At 39.6% G+C, this 21,472-nt stretch overlaps 1 protein-coding gene across 1 annotated transcript; it reads right to left on the reverse strand.

Annotated features, from left to right (window-relative positions):
* Window positions 1-924: 924 nt before the first annotated feature.
* On the reverse strand, window positions 925-19,656 carry LOC115729373 (ferredoxin-dependent glutamate synthase 1, chloroplastic/mitochondrial). Its single transcript, XM_030659936.2, is given in 35 exon segments — window positions 925-1,624; window positions 2,523-2,606; window positions 3,034-3,063; window positions 3,065-3,113; window positions 3,190-3,428; window positions 3,607-3,700; window positions 3,873-4,015; window positions 4,596-4,694; window positions 4,802-4,930; window positions 5,101-5,175; window positions 5,264-5,461; window positions 5,552-5,647; window positions 6,496-6,594; window positions 6,676-6,915; window positions 7,076-7,186; window positions 7,299-7,496; window positions 7,605-7,720; window positions 8,051-8,147; window positions 8,948-9,053; window positions 9,203-9,261; window positions 9,680-9,809; window positions 9,911-10,068; window positions 11,093-11,308; window positions 11,446-11,556; window positions 12,055-12,214; window positions 12,359-12,504; window positions 13,395-13,487; window positions 13,952-14,048; window positions 14,595-14,665; window positions 15,642-15,740; window positions 16,707-16,838; window positions 16,926-17,368; window positions 17,639-17,951; window positions 19,167-19,589; window positions 19,638-19,656. Coding segments are annotated over 34 exon segments (4,893 nt in total). The 5' UTR covers window positions 19,467-19,589; window positions 19,638-19,656; the 3' UTR covers window positions 925-1,462.
* Between the last annotated feature and the right edge of the window lie 1,816 nt (window positions 19,657-21,472).

Below are 21,472 nucleotides of genomic sequence, written 5' to 3' on the forward strand. Positions count from 1 at the left end.
AATATGCAGTCTGCACTACGAATCCTTCTGAACAATTGGAGCACACAAAACTTCACGCCCGACTCATTCCAAATTCGGTTTTTGGGGAAACTATGTTACATTTGGAACAGTTGAATAGTTCGGACCATTCTTTGTCACGCGAGTCAAATTAAATTCAATAATTGCACGGCCTTTCCACGAGGTATTTCCATTCATTTCTGTGAATGCCAAAAGAAAAAGATTAATTCACTTGCTTTGGGCGGGTCGCGGTCCGCCTAATAAACGTGCTCAACTCCACCAGAACATGTACCCGTAACAGGTTTTCATAATTTCGAGTGAAGAGAGGGGAGGGGAGGGGGGGGAGGGAGGGAACCACTTCACCTCGTTCCGAAACGTGCATGTCACGTCTTCTACGGCTTTCAGAGATCAACGATAAATTTTGACAACAAAGCACGCAGCACCATGCGACATGGTTGAAGATTTGGCGAGAGCTCAAGAAATAGAGTGATGCCGAGCGTTGTAAAGCAAGAACCGTTGGCCTGAGTAATTAGCACAGGAGCAGCTGTTCCGATGTCTGGATAAGTTGTGCCATCCTATCCTTTTAACAGGGCAGATGACGCTCCGGCAATAGACTCTAAAGCTAGACATTAGATCTTCACTGATCCAAGGAAGTTCCATTTTCATGGCTAGGCTTGGATGGAACATCAATCTCATTTGAACAAAGGCTCCTAAGTAAAGGAAGAACCCTCGTAAACATTGCTAATCTGCATGACTCTGTATTGTGGGAAGAGATATAGCTGCCGAACAAGCAGCAAAATAATCATACTGTTACACAGTTATTCAATGGAAGAAGACTTTGATCTTGACTAGAGCATATGATAAGCCATCCATGAGTCAATCAAGCAGGTCATCCACATCAACTGTTTCTCAATTACTTCATTTGACTTGCAAACCTCCAAAAACTCATGTTTATTTTCTTTCTGTCTCTTAAATATTGGTGAAACTACGGAACCCCCAATATAATGTGTAATGCAGGTTACAAGTTCCTGATTAAGGATCATCAGGCGAGTAAATCTGAGGGAGAGAATAACTGACGAGAAACAACAGATCACTTTGTCACTCACTGAATGCTTGTCTGTGGCTGAACTCATGTAATCCCAGCCGAAGCACTCTCGTGATTGCTTCTCAATCAAATTCCCAGAAGCTTCGACGTGACAGAAAACCAAAAAACCCGAATTTACATTTTCTCCCACTATCTGTACAACTGCTCTAGCCCGGATGTGAATGACTTTTGAGGTATAGACCATGTTCTTTGGTCCGGCAATGTTGATCTTTCCAAACTCGAAAATGCCACCTCAAAGTAGCAGGTGTTCCTGACCCATCAATTGAATAACGATACCACAGCTATGTATTCACATTCATTTTTTCTGTACAATGCTGGCTGGCTGCCTCTAACTCACATGCTTCATCACTCGCAAAGAAATTATGCAGACTGCAAGGTCACCTGTCCAGCGGCTGTTGTCTCGTACTCTGCACAAGCCTCCGGAGTGTCTTCTTCACTTGGCGGAACAAGCTGCCAGAAGAGTGGTAGATACTTGTCCCACTCCTTGAGAACTGCCGAGCCTTTGCTGCTGCCAGTTTTCTCCTACACCGAACATAAGACCAGAAGAGTTCTTTGTGAAACAACTTTGTCTAAGTGAGATGGAGAAATTCAGGAATACCTATATGAGAGTAATTTCTATGATTCATATAACATGGAAAAGCTTGTCGGGTTGAATAATCGATGAAGCATAGTTTATTTGTGAGATTAACCTGCTCATAAATAAACTGGATGCTGTCAAATGCAAAGGCCATGTTTAGCAACCAGTAAAAACTGCCAGCAAATTAAAGCTAATGAGTGGTGTGAGTCATGAGTTGACCCAACAACCAGCGCATCTGGCTTCACGTAACCAGACGGTTCAATCAAGGTTTTGTTCATTGGAACTTCGCATGGTTAGTTGCTTCTAGACCCAAATAAAATCGGGACAACAAGAGTATATATTTCTAACTTATCTTCCTTAAGAGATTGCATATTTAATTTAAATTGCCATGAAATGCCATGATCAATGAGAGAATTCCTGCATTCATATAGAAGATACTTAGCATAGTTATAACTCTTTCAGTGTATACTTACGTAATATCCTACATTAGGTTGGATGCAGATTATTAAGTGATACAAAGGTCGAGACGCACCAAAAAGGAAACCACTTGAGATATTCCTCTTAGGGGCTTGGCCCACATGAATTTGGGCCAGGTCATTACAACGTAGTCTTTATTTTCAGATTCTTTACGACAGCAATGCAGTAAATGGATATGCCAGACATATCTATCTATCATCACCAAAGTGCTTGACCACTAGAAACTCAAATGCAAAAATATGGCTGGAGATCATCAGTGACATTGTTTTTTCTGCAGTTAAAACTCTCAGCCATGAAAAAGGGGGATCTGACTTTTCTTATGAGCGTATAATGAGGAGATACATATGGATATCATTTCAAACTTACAACATGGGCCTCAATAAGGCTCTTCAGCTGCATCTGGCCAACTGGTGCCTTCACTCTCTGGATCTTTACGATCTCTCGGTTCACCTGTCAACAACTTTTCAGTGAGATTTGCAGATAAAGGACATTTGACATGGAAAGCAAAGGACACTGGGGGACTGACAAGCTATTCACACCTATTATGCATAAGATATGGTATCCAAACTACTCTCCACCCAAACTGCAGGGCCAGGCGCCCAATGACATTGCAACATAATCCAAATTCTTCATCAAAAAAGTTACTGACAACGCACATGCAGTGAGCCAAAGAAAAATTAGGTAAAAATGTCTTGCTTCCTCATTTTCTTGATGATAGATTGGAACAATTCTAGGAAATGTCTGTCGTCATGCAAGCCAAGGTCACATAGTACCACAGCTCAAGGTAATGATGACAACAACCCATCTTTCATGCTAGATGAAGCTATAAGTGTGACTGGCAAAATAAAAAAGAAGAATGGGTTTCATCTAGACAAACCTTAGGTATTAGAGTGTCATCCTCATCGAGAAATATATGCCAAACCTCCGGTCATTCCAGCAGCTACATTTCTACCAACTCTGTCAAATGCAAAACAAACTGGTTGAACAAATGTTCCTTTCTTCATAAAAGATTGAAAGAAGAGAGTATACTCACTTTCCCAGCACAACCACACAACCTCCAGTCATGTACTCGCAACAATGATCTCCTGCACCTTCCACCACTGCTTGAGCAAGAGAATTCCTCACCGCAAATCGCTCCCCAGCTTTCCCTCTAACAAAAACTTGGCCACCAGTAGCTCCATACAAGCAAGTATTCCCTACTATTGTAGCATCCTCGGGGCAACAACCAATATTCTCGACAGGAGTTACAACCAATTCACCGCCAGCCATTCCCTAGTTAGAGATCGATTTGTGTCAGGCTTTCTAGACTAGCTTTACGTTGTATTCAGTTATCCTTTGAATCATACTCAATCAAATGAAGACCAATAAGACATGGCGTTTTGCTTGGTGTTGAAATTAGTGCTTTTCTACCAATCCACTGAAAAGTGCATTAGGAAGAGATTCTGTGTACCTTGCCAACATAGTCATTAGCCTCCCCCACAAGTCGAATGTTCATTCCAGGAGTTAGAAAACAAGCAAATGACTGCCCAGCACTCCCTAAAAATCTGCATAAGTCAAAAAAATATAACTTGGAATGTATGCAAGCATCCACAGTTCAAATCACTTCCTTAGAACAGGTAAAACTAATCACTCTTTCTAAAAGCTTAAGTTGTCAGGAGGAAACACGTCCACAATGTTCTTTTTTTCCCAAAACAATTTGTAGAACCTAAATCTTACGTTATGTTCAGCTGCCCAGCAAAGCCAGTGTCCCCATACTTCTTTGCCACCACACCAGCCACACGTCCACAAACAGCACGATCCACATTGTATATGTTGAAAGTTTTACTGACCAACTTTTCATTTTCAATAGCATCTGATATCTGCATAATAAACACAGTAAACGTTTTACAAGAATGGACTAACTAGGTCATGAAGTATAAAGTTGCTTACAAGTTGAAGTCGCTACAGACTTAATGCAAAGCTAAAAGGACCATTATTTGGGCTCGTGACAGATCTTCCAATTGACTTACTGAACTATATGACCACAATTAAAGTGGTCAGAAATCACAACTCAGTTATTAAGGTCAAATAAATGAGCCGAACAAGTTTGGCAGGTTAGATTTGCTTCTATTATACGACTAAAACAGCACTTCTTAACATAGCAGATAGGATAAACTTCAAATATAAGCTTCGTTTTTATTTCCCCACAATGCATCAGTATCAGCTAAGTGTCTGTACACCTCTTCTCTCTGTTAAGTGTGCCCCCCGATAAAGATGACATACTAATTATGAGGACCATTTTAAATCATACAGACATTTTCTTTTTATTTCAAGAAGAATGTGAGCCCATCGTAGAAGCTCATAGCAGTAATATGTGCTCAGAGAGACAAGGTTTGCTTTAGGAAGTCCCAGGATACTACAAAATGAATAAAGTCAGACAGCCTCTGGCAGATGAGCTACCTCTGGATCTGCCAGCACAACATCATCCAGCACAGGACCATTACAATGAACTTCTTGTTTTCTAATTTCAGTACTGCTCCATTTTGGAAACCCTACACTCTGGAATGAAGTTAAACGAATGTCAGATACACCAAGAGAGACTGCTTATTTTATCACAGCAAAAAAAAAAAAAAAAATCAGAGGAAAGCATGTTTCCAGTTGCATACTCTGAGAATGTAACTCAGATCAAGATGCTGGGTTTTCACAAGCGAGATATCACGAGGCTTTAACAATTCTGTCCTTCCAATTACATCATCCAACTTCTCAAAACCGAGCTGTGCCAACATGCCTCTCACCTAGACAAAGTAATGACAGTTTTGTTTGAGATACTGGAGAAGTTACAAGGTGCATATATATGCCAGTCAACATATTGCCCTGTAATAAGTATGAGATAAAAGCCAAACAAAGAACCTCAAATCAAATGAAACCCCCTAATTCACAGGAGAAAGATAAAGTGGTAGATTACCTCCTCCGCAACATACAAAAAGAAGTTGACAAGATCACCAGGCACACCAGGAAATCTGGCACGCAATTCTTCCCTCTGACATAAGATAAATGAGAGGAATGTTCATAACATCATACAGCACAAGAAACAAAAGCATAATGAAACTAATCCCTAATGCCAATACCTGGCTTGCAACACCAACAGGACAATTATTGGTATGGCAAATGCGAGCCATAACACATCCAGTGGCAATCATGGCCACTGAACCAAACCCATATTCATCAGCACCCATTGCAGCAGCCATTAAAACATCAAATCCACTTTTAAAGCCACCATCAACCCGTAGAACTACCCTTTCTCGAAGTCCATTAGAAATCAGAGTCTGTAAAAGTTCACAATCCCAACAATACTTATTTTGTTCAAGGACGAACATTAAAAGAATTCCAACATATGGTTCTTCTCAATAAAAAACCTGGTGGCTTTCTGTCAGCCCAAGTTCCCAGGGTCCACCAGCATGCTTGATTGAACTAACAGGACTAGCTCCAGTTCCACCATCATGGCCCGATATCTGCAAAAGAATGATTACATTCATATTCTAACTTCCATGTAACTTCCACTGTCGAAGAACTTAAATAACAATTACGATGAAAGAAGAATGCACAGGCCTTCTCCTGCAACCAACTGATGTTACTCCAGACAGACTAGAAGATGTAGTATACACATAAATGAGAATAATTTTTCAATAATTCCGCTGCTGACTTTATATAGTGTATTCATATAGTCAGAGAGAAAATGTTACTTAAATAGAAAAGTGGTGCAGATACAGGAAAAGAATTCTGACACAATATTCCGACTACTGTTTATAATCTCTCTTTGGGTTCATTATCTTCCAAGACATCTTCCAAGCTTATCCATAGATCATCTATTTACTTTTCTTTGAAGTCACGAACTCCTGTGATGATCTCCATCAGCTTTTGTAAACTTTAACATGTTTGAGAGCAGTCCTCATCTCCCTCCCCCACCCCACCCCACCCCCCCCCCACCCCTCCCCCCGAGCATATATATATATATTTTGGAGAAAGTGATGACTACATGCTTCTCTAGGAACTGGCAGTGACTTCAACCATAATATGGTACTAAAAAGAAAAAATTCATTGAATGAAGCAAAACCCTGCTCCCAGAGAACACTGCATGCACCGGGAATGTCCAACTATAATTCTTCCCACAATGATGATCCTGATGGAAGTAAGTTAATTTTGAATTCTGATCTAAGAGTATCTCATTTTGAATTTAAAATCTTTCTTAGACATTGAGTGCTAGCGACCTACTATGTATAAAATGTAAAAGACAGTGTAAAACTACGTTGGAAGAGATTAACTAGACAATCTGGCATGACATTATTATTAAAAGCCAAACCTGTATAACATCAGCATTCCCCTTTGCAACGCCGGAAGCAACTGTACCAATTCCAGCTTCCGCAACAAGCTTTACAGATACCTTGGCCTTAGGGTTGACCTGCTTGTTCAGTAGATATTGGAAAGTTAACTATGGCTGATGACGAGCAATATAAGCATCCAAGAAGCAAAACATAATTACCTGATGAAGGTCATAAATCAACTGGGCAAGGTCCTCGATAGAATATATATCATGGTGAGGAGGTGGAGATATAAGTGGAACCCCAGGCTTAGAGTTACGCAGCCTTGCAATGTACGCGCTGACTTTTTTCCCAGGTAATTGGCCACCTTCACCAGGCTTAGCACCCTGTGCAATTTTGATCTCCAATTGGTCAGCATTGACCAAGAATGTTGGAGTAACACCAAATCGCCCAGAAGCAACCTGAAAGGAAAAGAAAAACAAAATGATGCTCACAAGAGGGACTTTGAAGCATGGTATTATGTATTTCTTCTGATACAGAATGTTCACAATAGCTCCTCGTATCAAGCTAACAAAGTCCAAGTTCGAAAACAAAAGGAAAAGACAAATCCTTCTTAATGACCTGTTTGATAGCACTGGTAGCAGTATCCCCATTTTGTAGTCCTTTGAGGTGAGGCAGTGTTGGAGAATAACCATCAACAACATCTGTTAACGGGCTCCAGCGGATGGGATCCTGCCATGAGTCACAACATGTCACTGTCGGTCAACTTCTGGGCTTCAAAGAATTAAGAGACGGGACCTAAACGACACATAAAACAGTCAGTGAATGAAGAACTGCAGATTACCTCACCACCTTCTCCGGAATTTGATCTTCCTCCTAATCTATTCATTGCAATGGCAATTGCTTCATGAGTTTCTCTTGAGATTGCTCCAAGTGACATTCCACCAGTGCAAAACCGTTCAACAATGGAAGATGCAGGTTCAACCCTTCCGACTGGTATAGAAGCCCTATCACTTGTAAACTCTAGAAGATCACGCAGTACCTAGATAAGGGAACATGGATAGGGAACCTCCATATTAAGTTTCTCCGAGTGTCAATGTTCTAAATGACATAAGATATTACAAAGCCTGAACAAGAACAGATCACCTACGTTAACAGGACGATTGGCCAAATGCTGCTGATAAGTTGAGAATGCACTTAGACTCTTCTGACGAACAGCCTTATGCAGCAACTTTGACATTTCTGGGTTGTTTCCATGATATTCCCCTTGACGATGCCGAAATGAAAAGATATTCAGTCATGAATGGATTACATTCCACAGAGTGAACTAATCCACTACTGTCTCAGCTACTGCACAAACTTGATTGTATCATGCTATCTTCTACATAAGAGTTTTGACTTAAATTGCAATAAAGCTGGTGAAAAATTAATGAGAAGTAAATTAACTGCTATTCTACGACTTTGAAATAGCTTAGGAGGTAAAATATTTCAGTAACAAAATAGTGATCATACAGAATATCCAATTATATGTGTGAGAAGACCCTATCAGCATGGATAATTTGCTAATTAAGATTCACTTAGCGATTTGACTGATACCTCCAGGTCTGAACTGTATAAATCCAAAATTCTCCAGCCTCTTCGCTGTATCCTCTGAAAAAGCCTTCACCCAAAAAGACAATGTCTCCCTTGCTAGCTGGCAGAGAATAAGATTCCCCATGGAACCAAAGGGCATGGATTAGGAAAATAGCAGCTTGACAATGACTTAAGAAGAAAATAGTAAAACTGTAAATGGAAGAGGCATTTAACTAGCATTTTCGTTACAAGATTAGGTTTGCTTCATAGTGATTTTTTGTAAATATTAGTTACCGTAGTTGCAATTGTTGATATCCCAACAAGTACAAAATGCCTGAGGAATAGTTTCATAATTGATGTGCAGAAATTAGAACTTATTCCATTGCGTAGTCTCCTAAATAAAAAGAAATCCAAGTGTTCGGAATTGAAGGCAGAAATATAACATGTCACGTGTTCTTGTTCGAACTATGGAAGGAAGATTTTCACCTCTTGCAGTTTTGTGTATCTCATTGTCAAATTTTGCCTCTCTAGATTCTTATGTCAAACATTCTCGTCTATGACACCGTTTCATAACTAGCCATGGCAGTAAGCATTAACATATCAGAAAGACATAATTGATGCTTCTATAGTTCTTGAGATTCCGTAGCAGAGGAAATATATTTTGAAGGAAAACCGCAACTTTAGGCCATGCAGCTACTCAGAATAATGCATATAAAGAACCTCCCTATGCGATTTAATATCAATTTGATGCACATAACCCCATACTCTTCGAGAAAAAATTCCATAACAATGTGAAGCATAGACGGTCAATGAATGAATGATTGCCTGGTCTTTGGCCAAATGATTGCCTTTAATATTTACACAAATTTCTGCCAACTGAAAGAATAGTTGACTAAGAGACAATTTCTTGGTCTCATTCACCTCATTATGTGTCAGTCCACCAATCACAGAAACACTTCCACGGAATGACAGATCAACGACGTCTCTCCCTAATCCATAGATCTCAAATATCTGTGCACCACAATAACTGAAACCAGAAGCAAACTTGTGAACATAATCCATCAGAAGCAAATTGTTTGAAAGCTGTATGGCAAACTAACAGGATGGAAGAACATAACGAAAAATGGTGATAATGATTGTGACACCATATTTTCTCGTGAATAATTAAGATTGTACCTTGAAAGCAATGAGATACCCATTTTGGAAAGAATCTTAAGTAGACCCGACTTGACTGCCTGTAACCATAAACATCACTTTAGCATACTTGGCACATAAAAGAAAAACTGTAAAAGTTCTACTGTCCAACAGAGAAGATTGGGAACAGAAACAAATCGAAATTTGGTAAAAAAAAGAAACTGTAGAACAAAATTATCCTACTGCACACAGGATAGTTGCTGGGAAACAAGCTAGATACAGAAAGTTTCATCAAAATTTTCAATGACAAAAGGAATAGAATAAATGCGTCTGAATTATGATGGAAAAGTTTTCAAAAAGACGATTGCAATTGGTAATCTCCTAATCAAACTTATAACAGTTGAACTATTGTCGCTTAACCAACATTGAATGACGTTGAAAAAATCATATTTAGAATATATAAGGAAAACCAGGGAAAAATGTGCAAATCCATATTGATGTTGGAGATTGAGTACCAACCTTACAGAAGTTCTTCTGTGCCTGTTCAATTGTCACTGTAGGCATCTTCCCGTTTCGCATCAAATTTACTGTTTTCGTACTCAAGCGCCATTGTCGGCATGTTTCCAATGCCAAGTAGGGACATACAGCACTGACAGAGTAAATTCAGGATAAGATTCTAAATTATACTACTGAACGTCAGAAGACATGCCACTGCGTTTAACAAAGAACACAGTACTTGTTAGGTTTTACCTAGCCCCATATCCAATTAAGCAAGCGAACTGATGAGTGCTGAAGCATTGAGCAGTGTCTGCTACAATCGAAGCAGACATTCGCAGGCCATTCTCAATGAGATGTTGATGAACAGCACCAACAGCAAGAAGAATTGGTATTGCAGGATGTGTAGCTTCCTGGAGGAGGAGTCAAAACAACTGATTGACATAACTTCCTTCTATTTTTATCATTTATGAGCAGAAAATTGTGAATCACAACGCATAATGTTCACCCCCACAGAGGAGATCCTCCAACGAAAATTAAAATTAAAAAATGTGACAGTTCGTCAGAGGAACAAAGATTATCAGTAGGAAATTTAGATATTTCTCAAGGGGGAGAACATCTCATCAGTACATGCTGAAAATACACTAATCCACTTCATTTTCAGAAGTCTGCAGTATGCCTCACTTCTCCAGGAAAGATTGCATCAACAACCCATGTAATTGGATGGAAATGCATGAAAACCATACTTTTCACGAAAGACCTATCTCTGGCCTTTTTCACCAAACTATTTTAAGTATCACTGTGATTATCCCATAGAAGATGACAAGCGCCAAAATGTAAAGCTCATTATCGGACTGATGATTTATACAAACATCAATTGGGGCAATAGGACCATTAATTTAAACATGTATGATGCAATAACCCAGTGGACTCAATACATGAATCTCATGCTATAGATCTTGTAACCAACAAAACGAAGAGTTAATATGATACCCTTTCATGATGTAATATGTGTTGTGAAAAAGAAGTGGCTTTGAGCTCTTATTTGTAAATGGATGGGCATCCTCTTCTTGCCTCATAGCAAATTTCTCTATACTCACGGAAAAAAAAAATGTCTTGTAAAAAGTAGGCTAGTACCATGTTAGTCAAACCTTTTGATGAAAGTAATATGGAAGCTAAAGCTACACAAGACACATGCAATCACTTGCGGACTTTGAGTTGGAATATAAGAGTCACCAATTTATCATACCTAACATTTGAAAGCACAAGAAATTGCATTAAAAAGATAAGGCAGGAGGAAGTTCTGTAGCTTTACCCAATCCACCAGTAATCTAAGAAAGAAAATCCTTTTTACTGTCAAAAAAATCACCATCCGCTGATTTCCTTTCATTCCACAGGGAAGGCTTAAGGTTACAAGGAAAAATAGAATGCACTCACCAATTCATCTGATCTGTCAGAGAGAACAAGCAATTGTGAGCCATTTCGAACAGCTTCATCGGCAGCTTCACACAGCCTGTTCAGTGTCTTCTCCAGTGAACCCTCAATCCCTTTTTGTATATCAAAAAATGTCCGTAATATTTGGGGTTTTAAGTTTGGGTCTTGCAGCAGCTCCTCAAGCTCCCCCTCATTCAATACAGGGCTAGATAAACTCACCTGGTACAAAAACAAAAAAAAATAATTAATCTCATTCCCACTGACATTCAAAATGAAAAGCATTCCGTGGAGGTAATTTCACAGCTAACATGGTTGAGTACAGACTTCTGCAATGGAGAAAAAATCTGCAGGCATACCTGGGAAGCATTTTCAGGTCCAACCCCCAATATGTTCCCTCTCTTGCCAATACTGACTTCAAGAGACATGACTAAACCTTCTCTAAGAGGGTCAATAGCTGGATTTGTAACCTGGAATTCCAAGGACTCAATAAGTTTATACGCTACTGACAAAAAAACTACCTCAAAAATGTACATAATATAAACATCAGAACAACCAATTAATGTTATGCAATACGTCCTTCAACGTTACACTTAAAATTGCATTAAAAAAAAAGTAAATGGATTTTAGGAATAATAGCTCAGCTGATTGGTAGATACTTCAGTAATAAAGGATGCCATGCCATATTTTACGGCATGTTGAACAGGGCAGCACATGCAGATGTACAATCTTAGCTCATTGGAGAAACTGTAGGGCTGGGCAGCCTCTTATGCATTCCCTGACGAGCGAAAGCTTGGGAATAAAGGAAGAAAAGAATGAGACTAGATGAGCAAGCAAAAGAGTAATTCCAGTTTCTCCCAACTCTCAGTGCCAAAGATCGGCTCCAAATAGGAAATGTCACTATCTTTTATTCATCACTATAGTCAACGAACGCAAATTCCATCAAAGCTAGAATAACTGTCACAAACCTGGGCAAATCGTTGCTTAAAATAATCGTAGAGCATATGAGGCTTCTGAGATAATGCTGCCAGTGGAATGTCATCCCCCATGCAGAATGTAGGTTCTTTTCCCTGTGCAGCCATTGTTTCAATTATCATCTGGACATCCTCACTTGAATATCCAAATGCCCTGCTCCATCCCAGTACCAACCGGTAAAGACCATCAAGATTAAAAAATTCCAGATCCGGTTATGATCTCTATCACTAGCATTGCCATGAAAACATTTCTTCTAGTCACATGTCCATTCCCAAAGACCAATAAAGTAACTCTTACTGTTGATGTCTTAAGATCGACTCATTTTCCATTGTAGTAGTTGACAGGAAGTTTGCAGGCTTCAACTTTCGCATGTTTTCAGCAACCCATTTTCCATAAGGATTTGATAATGCTACTCGCTTTTTGACGTCTGTATTCTCATAAACCTGTAATTGACATGTTTTGGGCAAAATATTCTGTGAGTTTCGACGCGTCACTCCCTTCTAGTAATAGACTCACGACCTCAGAAGGTCCTTTATTTGGGAGAGAACCAATGAGAATCATAATTTTTCATCATTGACTACATGATCTCACAAGCCTCAGACAAAACATGCCTACTGTCAGAGGGTAAATTAATTACAGGGACTCCACATTATACCCCACCAAACTGGCTATCAAAGCCAAAACAGTGAAAGCGCTCCCGAGGATTCCTCTTCCTCACCTATATAATTTTTTTTTTCAGGTCTAGAAACAGTATCAAAAGAGTCAAGTGCAAAAGCATCAATGATCTTGAAATATCAATCTTGGTTTGGCTTACAGGCATATATAATGTATTGGGCAAGATATTTCGAGTAAGTGTCTAGCTTTCAATAACAAAATGCAATGCAACGGCAGTCTCATGGTCAGTGATGCAGGACAAATCATTTAAGCCAAGCTTCTTCACATTTCAAAATCCATGTACATATAGCTAGAAAATACACCTTCACTTCAACATGATTTTTTCTGTTAATCACTCAAAATATTTAACCCAGATACTTCTGTCGTCCTAGAAGTTCCACTTCGATGTTCTAAGGATCATGCCTAGATCCATAAAATCTTTTTCAAATTTGAAGACAATCAACCAACAAATATTGATCAAGAAGAACATATCTTAAAGTCGATAACCACCAAGGTGCAGGAGATGAGCATATACTATTCAGCAGTTATACACAGGTAACAGTTGTCAACCGGAGAAAGAAAACTATCATCTTGGGAAACAAAATATATGCACACTATCACGACAGGAAACCACTATATCCTTCTAGTGTCAGAAACCAACAGAAAATCCCAAACAAACCTGACCACTTGTTAAATCAACTGTTATCATCATTCCTGGTCCAAGCCGGCCCTTCATTGTAACTTTTGACTCATCCATTGGCAAAACACCAACCTGAATATACAGAAAACAGAGCACAGGCAGATTCATTACAATAATTGCAGCAAAACTACTGTTCTATGTCAGTCATAACCTTCCATCATCTTATATTTGTGGATGATTAGGCAAATGCATGCATTAACTAAGTAAATTAAGTCATTATCTCAACCCAGTTGGCAGAGTGAACTCTGTCATGATTGGTTACACTTGCAAGCCTGAATTACACTTTGATTGCAAGCCTAAATTACACTTTGACCATCTATGCCTGGTCATGATGACCATCCAAATACAAGTAACTAATGCTACACAGACTATTGAACAAGAAAAATAAGGACGTGTTGAAGAGTAAGATGAGCCAATTTTCTTTGATGTTCAAAAACCTCGAACAACACCTGATCCCCATCTAAGCAAACAGTCTCAAATAGTGCCTGAACATGGTAGAATGTTTCGGGGCAAAGTGAAAGACGATTGAATCATACCTCAGATGCAACATAGACAACATTGTCTTTTGTTCGCCAGTACCTAGCCGGGCGAAGTCCATTCCGATCAAGACAGGCCCCAACAGTTTTGCCATCACTAACCACACAAATTAATCAGTAAGAACTGGAAGAATAGACATAGATGACCAGATTAAGGAGAAGGAGAAGAGGCGAAGCAGGTTTTATAGTGATCAAAATATCTATCATTCTCATGAAAAAGGAGCTTAAGTGTCTTCAGAATGTCTAAGATGTCCTCCAAGTAACACAGTAACTCTGCCATAGAAGGAAAAGATATCCCAATAAGTTCCAATATTTACTATGGATTCCTCTGTCGATCTTGTGAGGAAGTGGTAAAGCAGACCACTTGAACCATAGAGAGTATAACCTAGTGTGCCAGTCAGCATATAATGCACTCTGTTTCTCACATAGCCCATCCAAATTTAAGTGACTAGAAATGTGCCCGAGAAAAGATTGCCACACAACACTATTATGCAGATTTTCAGTCTTAAATGATAAATACCAGTTCAATTAGTTCTTAGAAGAAAAATGAGCTTACTCCATATTTAATTTGAAGTCAAGGCTCCTCCTAACAATAATTCAATGGAAGCTTACATAATGGTTTATAATAGTGTTTGAGGATGACCTGAATAAAAGCAATGCTGGTCCATCCCAAGCCTCCATCTGACCCTTGTAGTACTCATAAAAGTCAACCACCTTGAGACAAAGACCAAACATAAGCAAAGCTCATTACAAGACAAGAAACAGGTCTGATTTTATAAGACATCTGAATATATTGAGTAAAGCCTGTCAACTGATAGATGCTTCAAGTTAAAGGAAAAGCACAGAGCTCCCAACAAAAAATATCTGATTTTTGTGATGCCATTCGGAGGTCACAGAGACAAATATTTAGGTCAGAAGCAAATCAAATTTTCCTTGTGCATTCAACAGTCATCTTATCACTAAAAGCTTCTCCTTGTAGTACTCATAAAAGTCAACCACCTTGAGACAAAGACCAAACATAAGCAAAGCTCATTACAAGACAAGAAACAGGTCTGATTTTATAAGACATCTGAATATATTGAGTAAAGCCTGTCAACTGATAGATGCTTCAAGTTAAAGGAAAAGCACAGAGCTCCCAACAAAAAATATCTGATTTTTGTGATGCCATTCGCAGGTCACAGAGACAAATATTTAGGTCAGAAGCAAATCAAATTTTCCTTGTGCATTCAACAGTCATCTTATCACTAAAAGCTTCTCCTTATATAGGATTTGGTGACCAAAGTGCTAGCAAGCAACTGCCTGAACAATTGTCAAAAAGTTCCTCACCGTGTTAATGTAAGAATACATTTATATGATTTAGTCGTCCTTGTGTCCGATTAAGAAATATCTCTTTGCTGACCTGGCTTAATTCTATTAGTTTCTAATTCCACAAAGTGAAAAAGTAAGACATATAATTGATTGCAGTGCCACTTCCCATTGTGAAAGAATCTATTTGGCTATGACAGATACATTTTGTTACGGAATGTACTCTAGCATTCGGCACAGTTTAGATGATCAATCTTCAAGAATGGAGAAACAAGCTAGTGATACTGAAAAATTCCTTTGCAAAAACCTAAGAGAAGATTCAACAACGACCTTGGCGGAAAATTAAATTGACCTACAGCACATCTCAATACTGTAAGTGAAGTACCTCAGGGTATTTGATAGATAAAGTAGGATGGTTCTTGTATGCTTCTGGAACAAGAATCATTAGAGACTCCTCAGGAGCTCGGCCACTTCTTATCAACAACTAAACCAACAAAGAGAAAATGAGGATTAATGAAGGAAACCAACAGACTGAAACAGCATATTGATCGTCCGTTGATTTCAATCATAGATAAAATAGGCAAAAGTATGAAAAGAAATAAAGATGCACAGAAAACATGGGGAGCTTTTACAAACAGAGAATGCATAATTTGGGGTGTTTCTTTATCTATCATTAGAAATGATCATAACAATCTCCTATCACGTTTCCCATTAGGCTTTGTACTTCAGCAAAGGTGGTCAACATCAGTCCGGCATACAAATCTCCCAATCATGGAAAAGAGAAGGAGTGAGGATGTTAAGATACCAAAACCACCAAAGACACATGACAACAATTTCTAAATATTGGCCATATTTAAGTATGGGCCTGTAGGTTTGCATATACTAATTTCAAAATTTATTGAAGTTTTGTGCATTTGTAGTTGGTTAGTTTACTGAATTTATTGATGTCAACATGCCTTCATAACCACATCACATAGCCAACAAATTGCAGTGGATATACATTTCTAGTTTGTGTGCCCAATTGCTTAAGCTTTTGGATACATTGCCGTTTTCATTGTAGGAGAGTTGGTGTCTAGGTTTAGCCATCAAATTAAATTCAACCGCATCATTATGCAGCAATAAAGAAAGGAACAAGTAGTTACTTATGCCACATTAGATGACCACACAAAAAGGCTAGTATCTGGAACAACCTACACATAACAGCAAAGTTGCACACCCAGTAGCATCCAAAGAAGCACTAACAAAAAGCAACTCATTGACTTAGGTTAGAGACTCCTTTATATGAAAAAAAATCATGTTTTCAATTTCTTTCTTAATTATCCGACAAGTTTCATAGCTAATAAAGTAAAAGATAATATGATCGGCTCATGAAGTTGTATAAGCATGAGGATAGTGAAGGTTTTAAAAACAAAGGTAAACTATGATGAACCATGAGAAAGATGACACGTACTTCGGCTGCACTATCAAGGTTTGCAGAGTCTGACGCTTTGGGATTACCAAAAGGACGGATTTCATTCTCACGACCACGCCAAACAGGGGACTTTAATGAGGTTTCACGAGATTGCATCCAATTCAAGTTGCCCTGCACAAACGTTTGGACTAGCTTAGAGACATTTATGAAATCCGCATCATGAAAACAGCATGGTACAAAATGGAAGCAGAAGATAACCTGTATGGTGTTGATCTCTCCATTATGACCAAGAAACCTCATTGGCTGAGCAAGAGGCCACCTGGGGCTAGTATTTGTACTATACCTTCTGTGATATATAGCGAAAGATGATGCATACAGATCATTCTGAAGATCCAAGTAAAATAAACCAAGAACTTCTGACCGAAGCATTCCCTTGTAAACTAAAGTTTGATTCGAGAGAGAACAGACATAGAGCTCATTTCCCCAGTTTTCCGTACTCGCTGCCTTTTCAATCAATTTCCGGCATATGTATAGTTCTCGTTCAATGTCATCAACAATGTCTTCTGTTACAACTCTCACAAACACCTGCTGTATGTCAGGCATGGTTTCTTTTGCATAGAAACCAACTACGGATGAGTCTACAGGGACAGGTCTCCATCCAAGCACCTCAAGACCTTCTTGTCTGAAGATATTTACAATAACTGCGGAGGGAAAAGGCAAATCCACCTCATTAACTAACTTCCATGGTTATTACATGAAATTGTGCAATCAATGCTCACACTTGGAAGCAAAAACACTGAGTTTGACAGAAAGTAGCCACGCTCACACATGGAGCAAGAAATTAAAGGGGCCTTCATCTAAAAATTTTTGGCATCGCTGATGATAATTCAGGGGTATATGCACTCTTCCACGCTAAAAAGTACATAATATCTTCCCGACTAAGAATGATGTAAATATCAGGAGGCACTCACCTTTCTTGGCTTCACTGATAAGGTCAGAATCTCTGGGAAAGAAAAACATCCCAACACCAGTGTGCAACTTATCGAAGGAAGCAATCCCTTGCTTGCTAGCCCAATCATCAAATAAACTCCATGGAATCGACGTCATCACTCCGGAACCATCACCAGAGTCATTATCAGCTCCACATCCCCCACGATGTTCCATACAACCAAGAGCAGTAAGAGCATCTGTAACAATCTGATGTGAAGCTTTATTCTCAAGATTGGCAATAAACCCAACTCCACAAGCTCCTCTTTCAGCTATTATGTCCTCCAATAGTGCAACCTGCTCAAAGGAAAAGTCATCCAAAGTATTAAATCCTATGCTTTTCAAAAGACAGAAGCATAAAAACATTAAAGATAATAAAATGACAAGATTGAAAGTTCCCAGAAGAATTCTTAGACAGGTATTGATGCTTCATTTTGAACCTCTCCTGAAGTATCTAATTTAACAGAATATTCAAAGTAACATGAATCAAGACTTATGAATCTGCCAAGAGTATAAGAAACCAAGAAACTAAGCATCAATATCCTTTGGGATGGTCTTCTGAATGATGTTATGTTCTGGCACAACAAGCCAGTTTGTCTCTGGCATCCAAAATTTTACTAAGGTCTTCTGAGTACAAGTTTCAACCGGCAATCCCAAACAATCTCACAGGAACCATAGCTCCTGAGATCTTGAACTTAATCAAAATCATTCTTGCTGATTCTTAGACCATTAAAAATACATTTTAATCCATGGGATGCGAAAATGCTCCACTTGAATGGCATACATGAATCTACTCGGTTCAGTATGCAGCATGTAATCACAAGAGGGTGATTTGGCGACTCGTCATCACCTTGATCTCTAAGCCACAGATGATTAGTCCTGTGGAGTACATTCTAGAAAAACATATGAAACCAGCAGCAACATCACAATATCCTCATTAACCGCTTCAAGAAAAAGAAGCAAAAGCATATCAAGGCATGCCAGGACGATTTCAGTTTTTTCATCCCATTTTTTCATCTAAAGGGACCAGGGCAGAGAAGGCTCGTAAGCATCTGAAGTAGGTCTCCAGAGCAGGTCACAATTGACGTATTGAAAACACTCCACAATCCAAGATTCAAAACAAGATTTTCAAGATCCAATCATTGGCACTGACCCAAACTGTTCAGTGCCCAAAAAAAGAAGAAGAAAGAAACGAAAAGAAAAAGAAATGGAGGCCACAGTAAGCCCACATCCTCTTCCAAACCTCCTCGACCAACTATTCTCAAATTGCTGTAGCTTTGAAGCTTACTGAGCATCCATCTCCGATAAAATAGGAACACTGGAAACAAACTCTCCTAGTGTATCCGTTCACACCTCCGTTTCCAAAGCGACGTACTTTACCACCTTCATAAGCTCTAAATCCCTCTTACCCCTCCGAACACCACTTCCACAACAAAAACACGTTGTGAACTCAAATTCCTAGCACGATACGGAAAAAGAAGAAAAAAAACAAAAAAAAACTTCGCACGTCACCTGAAGCTTGTCCCCAGACTGACGAGGCCATTCGCCGAGGGACTGGCTTGTCCGCTCAAGATCGAGCACGGCCTTCACCGAGGAAGGCGACGCGGACTTGCCGGCGGAGAGGAGCCGCGAGCGGCTCCTGGAGCCGGAGACGCCGAGCCGCCGCCTGGTCCGCTTGGATTTACAACAGAGGCCGACGAAATCGACGGAGAAGATGTTACCCGCCCCTCCTCTGTTGGGGAAAAGCACCGAGCTGGGCTTGGCGGTGGAGTGGAGCAGCTGAGCGCCGGGGGAGACCGACTGGAGAGCCATCGCCGCCGCCGCCGCCCCGACGATCGATCGAGAGGGAGAGGCGTGTGTTTGGATGGGGAGAGAGAGGAGGAGAACTAGCGAGGGAAAATGTGGATGCGAGTGAAGATAACAAAATGGTTGGCACGAGAGAGAGGACTGAGACCACGCCCGACTCCCTCCACCTTCTCCCCGCGAGAGGGACTTCTGTTTGGCGTCTCTGCTTCTCACCACTTCCTCGTCTTCTTCTTCTTCTTCTCGTTTTATTAACCTTTATTTTAATACATGACGTTATTGCGCGAGAGGATCTCTGACTCTGACCGTGGGCCCCCCATTCGGTGTGTGGTGCCACAGCTGCGCGACGAGGGCTTGATCGATCCGACGACGTTGATTTCGTTGACGTAGCGTTGTGGTCAAAGACAAACAGAGTTGGGCCCCACCAACGGGTAGAGAATCGCCACCTGTTTGGTTATGATTTATTATAATGCTCATGCTACTGGATAGAATTATCATGACCATGCTAATTATACTGATCGATGCTCGAAATATTACGCGACCACAATTAATTGCGCGAAAAATAATTTATATATTAAAATCTAAATCATCGTCATAAATAAATATGCATCACTAGCATATGCCAAAACTGAATTTTTCTCTCTCCACGTGACAATTTTTTCACGTGGTGGTCAATAATTTCTTCCTGATTAAACATCAATTCAAGAATACCTCGTAAAAGCGTTGAGATCCTTTGTGTTTTTGGGGCAAAGGCTTGACGTGTGTTTCGATTTGCTGATGTGGTCCTAGAAATGTGTACTCGCGTAGTAACGTATGCAAAAAATAAACATAAAAGTAGAACGATATGTAATATCAATACCATAAGCGAATATGATGCGCGAAATTGCTTATTGACCATTTCCACAAAACCACGATGTCCCTTCATTCGATGCTACCGTTGTCTCAAAGAGTTTATAACTTTGGATGATTCAGAAAGTAAATCACACACTCGAAACATGTTGAATGAGAAAATAAGGACTGCGAGTACAATGATTTTTGTACAGCGAATACTTGAGTGTCGATTTTTCTCGGATTACTTAAATGTTATATAACTATTCAATAAATTATTTGAGCATCATGACTTTTTTTTTAAAAACGCTCGTGCAAGTACCATGTCATGTCGGATTTTCAACACTTGGGTGAACATTTTTTTAAAGATGCAGCACTCAAGTAATTGACTAGTGGACGTTTTTCGGAAGTCGTAACACTCAAGTGATCAAAAAAAAAAATTGTAACACTCAAACGAGCGTCGTACGAAAGGTACGATACTAGTAATATCCTCTTTCTCGCTAAATCATCGATCTCTATTATATAATCTACAAAATCATGTGAACCGGAGATATCCTAACTGTTCACTCTGCGTGTTCACTCGATCAACGGTTTAGATTGATTCACATGCTATGCAATTCGACAAGTCGGTTACAAGACACCGTACAAAGCATAAGTCAACAATGCAGGAAATGAAGTTCCAACGACTCGCCCCAAGCACGAGAGATTGCTACATCCGCTTATCCAACAATAGCCAACTGAAGTTGAGGTGAAATTTACCTTTTCCATTGTCATTCCTTAAGCCTAGAAAAAAATATTTTTTTTCCTTCATCTCAGTAAATATCCTCGAATTTTGCAGGACTTGCTCGTGTCCATATTTACCGTTCGTGTAAGCAGAAGCATCTTAAATAACCATTGGCCTGCGATACGAGGCTACGCTGACCAAGCCCGTAGCAGAATGTTCTCTCTCGTGACGCGTGGCATGTTCCCAATTGTTTTCTTTCCTGAAGGGAGTCATGCACGTCTCAAGCCAGGACCCTTACTTCTCATCTTCTCTTTTCTAACCTTTTGGGGCGGCAAACGGGGTTAAGTGATCGAGGGACGGCCGTTGACTTGCTTTTGGCCGAAAAGTGTCACAATCGACCAAATATTTTTTTTTTATTGAAATTGATTCTTTAATTTTATTAAGAAAAGACGAATTTTGTGGT

Source organism: Rhodamnia argentea, chromosome 10, assembly GCF_020921035.1.
Source record: "Rhodamnia argentea isolate NSW1041297 chromosome 10, ASM2092103v1, whole genome shotgun sequence".
Classification (NCBI taxonomy): domain Eukaryota; kingdom Viridiplantae; phylum Streptophyta; class Magnoliopsida; order Myrtales; family Myrtaceae; genus Rhodamnia; species Rhodamnia argentea.